The sequence below is a fragment of the Nicotiana tomentosiformis genome, chromosome 6, assembly GCF_000390325.3.
Source record: "Nicotiana tomentosiformis chromosome 6, ASM39032v3, whole genome shotgun sequence".
NCBI classification, from domain to species: Eukaryota; Viridiplantae; Streptophyta; class Magnoliopsida; order Solanales; family Solanaceae; genus Nicotiana; species Nicotiana tomentosiformis.
In genome coordinates this window covers 132,059,727-132,069,425 of record NC_090817.1, presented here as the reverse complement: position 1 = coordinate 132,069,425, position 9,699 = coordinate 132,059,727, and the positions used below count along the sequence as shown (strand labels likewise).

At 42.2% G+C, this 9,699-nt stretch overlaps 1 protein-coding gene across 1 annotated transcript; it reads right to left on the bottom strand.

Moving 5' to 3' along the window:
- Positions 1-6,162: 6,162 nt before the first annotated feature.
- Positions 6,163-8,001, bottom strand: LOC104119263 (uncharacterized). The gene has a single exon (XM_070179514.1). It carries the CDS (start codon positions 7,999-8,001, stop codon positions 6,163-6,165), a length of 1,839 nt encoding a protein of 612 aa, XP_070035615.1.
- Positions 8,002-9,699: the final 1,698 nt, after the last annotated feature.

Genomic DNA, 9,699 nt, shown 5'->3' with positions numbered 1-9,699 from the left:
CGTCCTCATCGGTTTCCTCATCTTCAGTCGCTCAATCATTAGACTCCCCTTCTGACTCTCCGGATCCTTCATCTAAAGGAGTGTCGGTGTGTACAATAGGAGCTGGAGCCTTTGAAGTCTCAGCATCCTGTGCCTTTGGGGCTGTTATAATATTTGTGAAGTCCAAATCCAAATCGGAATGAAGGTGCCTGTACCCTGCTCGCCGCCCTCCAGGAGAAGGGAGGTCAAGTCGAACTCCAAGTTCTGCATCTTGTGCAGCTCTGATTTTAGCTCATCGACATCTTTCCTGAGCCGAGGCATATCTCCAACTTCACCTCGCTCTACCCTCTCAAGTCGCACTTCAATGTGTGTTAGGCGATCTTCATAAGATTTATGATGTTGAAGAATGCTCACTGAGGCTTGGATGGGGCCCAATGCTTGCCGGAGAAGATTCGGGAGTTCCTTTGTCAGTCGATCTACCTTAGCATTGGCGTGCTGGGCTAGTAGACCTAGCTTTGAGAGAGCTGGTAAGACAGCAGGTGGCTGTGTAGAGGTTGGCTGAGGAGTGGATGTAGAGGTAGCTGGGGCAGGAGGAGTGTCAGGCAGTGAGGGGGCAACAGGTGCTACTGAGTCTGATGGATGAGGGAGTGAAGTCTCAGGTTGGATGTCTGTCTTCTTGTCTACTGCATCACTTATCCGAGTGATGTCAATATCTTGGAGAGATTTCTCAATACGATCATGCTTTGAGATAGGGGGAACTCTCATAACCTTACGTAGAGCCGTGATCAAACACGGGAAAGGAAGAGATGTTTGTTTTTGGTTTGCTCTAATCCCCAGCTCCCTGAATATAATATGTCCCACATCAATCTTTATGCCTGACATGATGCATGCAATGATGAGTGCCTTTTCAATGTTTATGTCAGTTTTATTCCTAGTCGGCATCAGACGGGAGCAGACGAAGCTGAGCCAATATCGGCCCTCCTGGGTGAAATCCCGCTTGTAAATCTTGTGGCATGGGTCAATCCAGGAGGGGTTCCCCTTTGATATGACAGAAGCAATCCGGGCACGCTCGTTGTCACTGTTGGCGAGTTTGGCATCATACTCAGTCGTGCCTGACGACTAGTCCTCAAAGTATAGGTCATTAATGGTACCTGCATCACAGAGTACTTGAACCCCTCGAACTTGGACGGATTGCAGAAATACCTTGTTCCTCTTTTGCTCAGCATTTCTTGAGGCAGCATAAGAAGAATAGAACTCCCTCACAAGTGTCTTATTATACTCATCTGGGATTTCAGTGAAGAACTCCCATTGCCTCTTCTTAATGTTCTCTATCATGTGAGGGTAGTGCTCTTTCAGACCGTTTAGACTCAACTGCTTCTCCTCAAGAATTTTTCTCTTTGCTATCCCTTCTTTGTATAGTTTCCATGAACCTGGGACCCCAAATCTTAGATCTTCCCCACTCTTCCGTCGTGATTCAGTTTGTAGGTCAACGGATGGCAGGAGGTCAATTTGTGCCTCCTCCTTTTCAGACTGGGAGGAGTGCTTAGAAGTGTCGCGGGTTGTTTTAAGTCGTGGACGTTTAGACTGTTGTGCTTGTTGGCTCAGAGCAGCAGCCTATTTCTTTCCACGAACGGGTGGTGAACGCATTGCAAAAGACTTCTTTGATGCTATTCCTATCAATGAAACAGTGTGTGAGGGGTGGATATAGCATAGGAATCATGTTGATAGAAAATGAAAGAGACAGACAACTTATGCGATGGATTATGCGATCGCATAACCACTTTGCGGATCGCAAACCCATCACAAAATTACATGCCCAAGAGGTAACCAATTATGCAATCGCAAAAACCACCGCAAAGTTTGTTATGCGACCGCAAAACGATCATATTTTTGTTCACAACAAAAGTAATTTTTTTCTGACCCTGTTTGCGGCAGCTTTGCTATCCGCAAAACAAGTTTGCGACCGCATACTCCATCGCAAAATCACATTGTACCAGGCCACCTAGGGTTCCAGTTTGTGATGACTTTGCGGATCGCAAACCAATTATGCGGACCGCAAAGATCGTCTTTCTCAGTCAAAAATGGTCAAACCCTTCAATTACAGGACTCCTATCTCTCGAATGCAAAAATTTACCCACCGAGATCCCCACTGATCAACTTTGAGAGGAAGGGAAAAGAAAGGGAATCAAGCACATGCCATTGTTCAACATAATTACGAGAAAGAGGGAATAAAATCACATACCACATATCTGCGCAAGGTAAAAATTAATTCTGAGATATGAACGGGGTGAATCTTTCCGTAATGTTGATCCTTACTATGTGATTTTGTGTGTGATTCGACTGTTTTGGCTTTTTCTTCTGTTTCTTTTGTTTTTGTATTTTTTTGATGTTGTGTGTGTTGTACAATTTTCTTGTGTGAGTGAGGGTGAAGGTATGCGAAAGGTTTAAGGTCTTATACCTGAGCATTTTGCGGTGGGCAAGTTGATCGCATAACACATTATGCGGTCGCATATGTGTTATGCGATGGATTTAGGACTGGGTTGCTCACCTTTATTTAGCGACGCATTCTGCGGTCGCATAGTTGTTATGCGAGCCGCAAAATTTGAAACCTTACCGCATCTTTGTGGACCCAAATTTCCAATTTCACTGACTCTGTCTGCAACCACTATGCGGTTTGCAAAGTTATTATGCGACCGCATAGTTGCTGCAAATCCCTGATTCTTCTTTTCTTCACTTGCCTCAGTCCTTGCACCATGTTTCATGGTATTTTGGGTTACCTTCATTCTAACACACACGTCAACCTACTCAACACCAACAACTAAACCTACAGAAATGAAAAACTAACAAAAGGGTATTACCACACACGGGTTGCCTCCCAAGAAGCGCTTGATTTAACATCGCGACATGATAATGTTGGTCCCATTTGGTCTACTCAGTGGTGGGGGTTGGTGTCGGACTATCCTTGAGAGCAAATTGTTCTACCAAGTGCTTTTCTCCTGTTGTACCGAGGTAATGCTTAACCTGTTGGCCATTTACTTTGAAAGTTTGAGTTCCGTCCTCCGACTCCAATTCAATAGCACCATAAGGATACACATTCACAACTTTATACGGGCCAGACCAATTGGATTTGAGTTTGCCCGAAAATAACTTGAGTCTTGAGTTGAAAAGTAAGACCAAGTCACCGGATTTGAATTCCCGCTTTAAGATCTTCTTGTCATGAACAAACTTCATTCTTTCCTTATACATGGTTGCACTCTCATAGGCATGGAGATGGAATTCTTCCATCTCATTAAGTTGTGTCATTCTCAGGTTAGCAGCTTCGGCCCAGTCAAGATTTAACTTTTTCAGAGCCCACATGGCTTTGTGTCAAGCTCCACAGGCAAATGACACGCCTTACCAAAAACCAACCGGTATGGTGAGGTGCCAATGGGAGTCTTAAATGTTGTGCGATATGCCCACAATGTATCATCTAGCTTCCTTGACCAGTCAGTCCTGTTTGCATTGACAATTTTTTCTAGGATGTTTTTAATCTCCCTGTTGGAAACTTCAACCTGACCCCTCGACTGAAGATGATAAGGTGTGGCCACCTTATGCTTTACGCCATACTATTCGAGAAGTCCGGTGAAAGCCTTGTTGCAAAAATGAGAACCGCCATCACTAAGGACGGCCCTGGGAGTACCAAACCGCGTGAATATGTTCTTCTTCAAGAATGCGGTCACACTCCTTGCCTTATTGTTGGGTAAGGCGATTGCCTCGACCCACTTGGATACGTAGTCCACAGCCACCAAGATATATGTCATGCCAAAAGAGCTCACGAAGGGACCCATGAAATCGATCCCCCACACATCAAAGATCTCGACCTCCATTACAAAATTCATAGGTATCTCATGCCTTTTAGAAATTGACCCTTGTCTTTAACATTGATCACAAGCCTTGACCATTTGATTTGTATCATGGTAGATCGATGGCCAATAGTAGCCACATTCGAGAACTTTTGCTGCCATCCGGTTTCCTCTATGGTGGCCCCCAACCGGGGAGTCATGGCATGCCTTGAGAATTGGCATTACCTCATCTTCCAGAACACACCGCCGAATGATGTTATCGGCACAAATACGGAATAAAAAGGGCTCCTCCCAATAGTATTGCCTACACTCCCGCAAGAACTCTTTCTATTGATAAGCTTCCAATCCATCGAGAACAAGGTCACTAACCAAGAAGTTAGCAATATCGGCATACCAAGGAGCAAATGTGCTAGACAATGCCAATATGTGCTCATCTGGAAAGGCATCATTGATTTCAAGGTTCTCTTTTGGCCTCCCTACTTCTTCAAGCCTAGATAGGTGATCCGCAACTTGATTTTCTATCCCTTTTCGATACTTGACTTCAAAGTCAAACTATTGCAACAAAAGGACCCACCAAATCAATCTAGGTTTGGCATCCTTCTTCGCCATAAGATAGCGAAGAGCAGCATGATCGGTGTAATCACTTTGGACCCCAACAAATAGGCCCGAAATTTTTCAAAAGCATAGACAATGGCAAGAAGTTATTGCTCAGTCACAGTATAATTCATTTGGGCACCATTGAGTTTCTTGCTTGCATAATAGACAGGGCGAAGGATTTTGTTATGCCGTTGACCAAGCACCTCCCCAATAGCAACACCACTGGCATCATACATGAGTTCAAATGGAAGGGACCAATCGGGTGTGACAATAATAGGTGCCATGGTGAGCTTTTCTTTCAATTGTTCAAAAGCTTTGAGACACTTCTCATCAAATACAAACTTTGCATCTTTTTCAAGGAGCTTGCACATGGGATTTGCAATTTTTGAGAAGTCCTTGATAAAATGCCTATAGAAGCCGGCGTGCCCCAAAAAGCTCCGGACACCTTTTACTGAAGTGGGTGAAGGAAGCTTGGAAATGATTTCAATCTTTGCGCGGTCAACCTCTATGCCTTGTTTGGAAATTTTGTGGCCCAAAACAATGCCCTCGTCCACCATGAAGTGGCACTTCTCCCAGTTTAGCACAAGGTTTGTTTCTTCGCATCTTTTGAGCACTTGTTTAAGGTTGTCAAGATAATGCTCAAAGGAATCACCCACTATAGAGAAATCATCCTTAAACACCTCTAGAAAGTCTTCCACCATGTCCAATAAGATTGACATCATGCATCGTTAAAAGGTAGTTGGGGTGTTGCGTAGCCCAAATGGCATACGTCTAAAGGCAAAAGTCCCATATGGGCATGTGAATGTTGTCTTATATTGATCTTCCAAGGCGATATTGATTTGGTTGTAGCCGGAATATCCATCCAAGAAGCAATAGAATGACCTTCCTGCTAGCCGATCAAGCATTTGATCAATAAAAGGCATAGGAAAATGGTCTTTGCACGTGGCACTGTTAAGCTTCCGGTAATCCATGCAAACTCTCCATCCGGTCACAGTTCTCGTTGGGATGAGCTCATTTGTCTCTTTTTGGATCACGGTCATTCCTCCTTTCTTTGGCACATATTGCACCGGACTCACCCAAGAACTATCGGCAATGGGGTAGATTACCCCAACATCTAACCATTTGATGATTTCCTTCTTCACCACCTCTTGCATGGAAGGGTTTAACCTTCTTTGATGCTCCACACTAGGTTTACTTTCTTTCTCCAATTGTATCTTGTGCTCATAAATTTTGGCGGGAATCCCTCGGATGTCCGCTATTATCCACCCAATGGCTTGTCGGTGTTCCCTTAGGACATTCAACAAATGATCTACCTACACATCATTTAACAAAGAAGAAACGATTATCGGTAAAGTATCATTAGCGCCAAGAAATTTATACCTTAAGTGCGGTGGAAGTGGCTTGAGTTCATGTTGTGGCGGCTCAATAATTGAAGGCTTGGCGGGGGAGTGACTTTATTCTCTAAGTTAAGAGAAAGTTTATTTGGTGCTTAAGTGTAGGACCCATGTCCTTCTAATGCATTCACTGATTCCATGTACCCCTTCATGTCTTCACCATCAAAATTCACCAATATAGCCGCCAAAGCCTCACCAAGGCATTCTTCTTCCATCTTCATATCAATTGTGTCTTCTACCTCATCAACAACATCAATGACTGAGATGCTTTCATATGCATGTGGAAACTTCATACCCTTACTTGCTTGGAAAGTGACCTCTTCATCATTAACTCGGAACTCGATCTCATTTCATTCCGAATCCATAAGTGCTCTTACAGTAGCAAGGAATGGTCTCCCCAAGATGATAGGGATTTCTTTATCAATAGCACAGTCAAGGATCAAAAAATCGGTAGGAAGGAGGAACTTTCCCACTTTCACGAGGACATCATCAACAATCCCCACCGGTCTTTTGATTGAACGATCGGCCATTTGCAACCTCATGCTTGTAGGCCTCGGCATACCTAACCCCGCTTGCTTGTAAATAGCAAGAGTCATCAAATTAATGCTAGCCCCATTATCACAAAGAGCCTTTGCAAAATCTCGCAACCCAATAGTGCATGGAATGGTGAAGGCTCCCAGGTCTTCTTTCTTTTGAACGGTAGTTGTTGCAATGATGGAACTAACCCGGTGAGTCACATATAACACTTCATTCTTGGTGGTTTTCTTCTTGGTTATCAAGTACTTCAAGTATTTAGCAAAACCCGGCATCTCTTGAAATGCCTTCACAAATGGGATGTTCACCGATAATTGCTTGAGAATGTCATAGAATTTCTCGAGTTTTCTATCATCAACCCTCCTAGAAAGTCTTTGAGGGAAGGGGGGGGATCTAGGAATTGGTTCTAGAGCTTTTGGTGCCTCTTTTACCTTTTCCTTTACCTCTTCACGGTTCGCTTCTTGGACTTTCACTTCTTTTGGGAGCTTTTCAACTTCATCAACAATTGGCAGCTCAACTTGTGCCTCAACTTCTTGTTCAAGGTCGTCCACTTCAACCATTTGTTCATTCTCTCTTTGAAGTACTTTCCCGCTTCGAGTTGTGATTGTCATACAATGAGAAGTCGGGCCACTCCATTTACCTTTTGGGTTTGCATTTGTATCACTTGGGAGTGCACACTTTTGCTTTGGATTTTTCTCTCTTGACAGATCTCTCATTTGCATTTCTAGCTTTTGTATGGATACGGTGTGTGACCCCACAAGTTCGGCCATGCTCTTCATTGAAGTGTCATTTCTTTCTTGATTTTGCAATACTCTTTCAAGCATGTTCTCCAATTTGGACTCACTTGAAGAACCTTCCTTCCAATGCGAAGAGTTGGAGTATTGCCCCTTTGGTGGAACATAGGGGTTTGAACTCCGGTTTGCATAGTTGTTGTTGTTGTTGCTCCAATTTCCTTGACTTGAACCACCTTGATCATTTTGCCACTGTTGATGTTCTTGCCCTTGCGAGTTAGGCCTCCATTCCTTTTGTTGTCCATAACCTTGGTAGGATTGTCTTTGGTAATCACCTTGAGAATTATGGACATAGTTTGCTTCCTCGCAATCTTCATTTGACAAGGGTTGCACATCTTCCACAACATTTACCTTTTTTGTTTGTCTTTTAGTAAACATCTTGGTTAACACATTAATGTTGGTGGAAAGCCTGGTAATTACTTGATCTCTCTCTTGGTTCTCCTTAATCATGTTGGTCAAAGCGGGAGTACCGTATGTAATTTCACCTGTGGTATCTTCCGAGTGCCAAGCTTGATTATGTTCTGCCATCTTGTCAAGAATTTGTGTGACCCTTGTGAATGTTTTGTCCATAAAAGATCCATCCGCCACATTTTTGGCTATGGATTGATTCAATGGATCCAAACCCATGTAAAACTTCTCCAACAAGATTGTGTCCGGAAAACCATGATTCGGCGACCTCACTAGATATAGCTTGAATCTATCCCATGCCTCATGTAGGTGTTCCCCCGGTAGTTTCTTGAAGAATAAAATTTTATCTCTGAGCTCGGACTTCTTGCTTTGTGGGAACCATTTAGCTAGGAAAGCTCGGACGAGCTTAGGCCAAGAGTGAATGGAATGAGGTGGTAGATTTTGAATCCATTTCATTGCTTCTCCAGCTAATGAGTACTTGAATACCCTCAGTCTTAAGGCATCATCTGACACGTTGTTCTACTTGTGCATCGCACACACACCCAAGAATTTTCTAAGATGTTGTGTCGGATCATCATCGATAGAATTTCTGAAAAACCCCTCTGCTTTAAGCATTAGGATCAAACCATGTTCCACCTTGAAAATAGCAGCATCAATTCATGGAGGAACAATGTCATTTGTATCATCGATGTACTCATCTATATCCGCAAAAGGATTCTCTTTTTCTTCATACTCGGCCATGTTTACCTAGTACACCAAGCAAAGCAAGCAAAGTGTGATGGAATAGAAAAAGACATAAAGTAAAGCACACACTAAATAGTAATTTCAAAACCGTATTCCCCGGCAACGGCACCAAAATTTGATACGCTCAAATTACACCTAAATAAATGGTGTAAGGCGGTCGATTTCAAATATAATAACCCAACTAGGTTGGGGTCAAATCCCACAGGGAATAGGAGTGAAATGATTACTTGAATAGTGTGAAACTTGACTTAGGTCGTAATTCTATAAATGTTAGCTTGAAAATTGTGTTGTAATTATGTGTAGTAAAGAAGACGATTGTATTGTAAGAATGTATTTAATTCGATTAAGGAGACCAAGGTTGTGTCTCTATCGATGGAATATAATGCTATCCGTATTAATATGATATATTTCTAATGGAAAGTCCTTTGATATGCAAATGGTTTCTAAGTGACTACCCAATATTTCCCAATAGTTGGGTAATATCTTCTCTTTAAGATTTTCCCAAATATAAAAGAGTTGCAATTAAAAATAACCAATTTATGCGAAATAGATCCCACTTATTCCTAGGCGATTCTATTAAACAAGGTTTAAAAACCTTGAGTTTTTGATATTCAATTCTACCAAACACTAACCCAATTTTCCAAGTAAAGATAGAGTGAAATGGAATTAGTTAATGTTTGCAACCACTAACAACACATGAAGCATAAGACCTTAATAAATATCAACCAACCATAATATATATATTCAATGGTCAACACCCATTAATATTACACCCATCTAGGGTCCACAACCTTAGTAGTTAAAACTAGCTACTCATACTAGAATCTAAGAATGAAGCGATAAATAAAGTCATAAAACTTACAAAGATACAAGATTCTTTCTTCAAAATTCTCCAAAACAATGGTATATTCAATGCTCTAAAAGTAGCCTCTTTTTCTGACTCAATACCCCAAAAAACCCTAGTAAATCTATTTATAGTGGACTAAAAGTCGGGGTAAATATTTGACAAAAATGCCCTAATAGAGCCCTTCTGCGACCGCATAATGATCGCAGACCATGTATGCGGTCCGCATAGTTTACAATTGCATTGAAGAATTTCAGATATTCAAGCCCAGATTTCCACCGCATTTCCATTATGCGGTCCGCATATCATTTATGCGACCGCATTTTCCATCGCAGAAGTGCTACGGAAATTCTTCAGTTGCAATTATGCGATCATAGAAGTGTTATGCGTCCGCATAATGGACCGCATATTCTTCTCTTCAATTGATCAAAAAACTTATTCAGTTTGCGGTGAGTATGCGATCACATATTACTTCTGCAATTGCATACTTGTAGCATTCCTGCCCTTTTGTGGCTTTTTGACTTTCTTCAAGTCTCATGCACTACAAAACACCAAAACTTCATAAG

Coding starts and splice junctions, on each gene's coding strand:
- LOC104119263 (XM_070179514.1), bottom strand. CDS start 8,001: ATGAAATGGATTCAAAATCTACCACCTCATTCCATTCACTCTTGGCCT.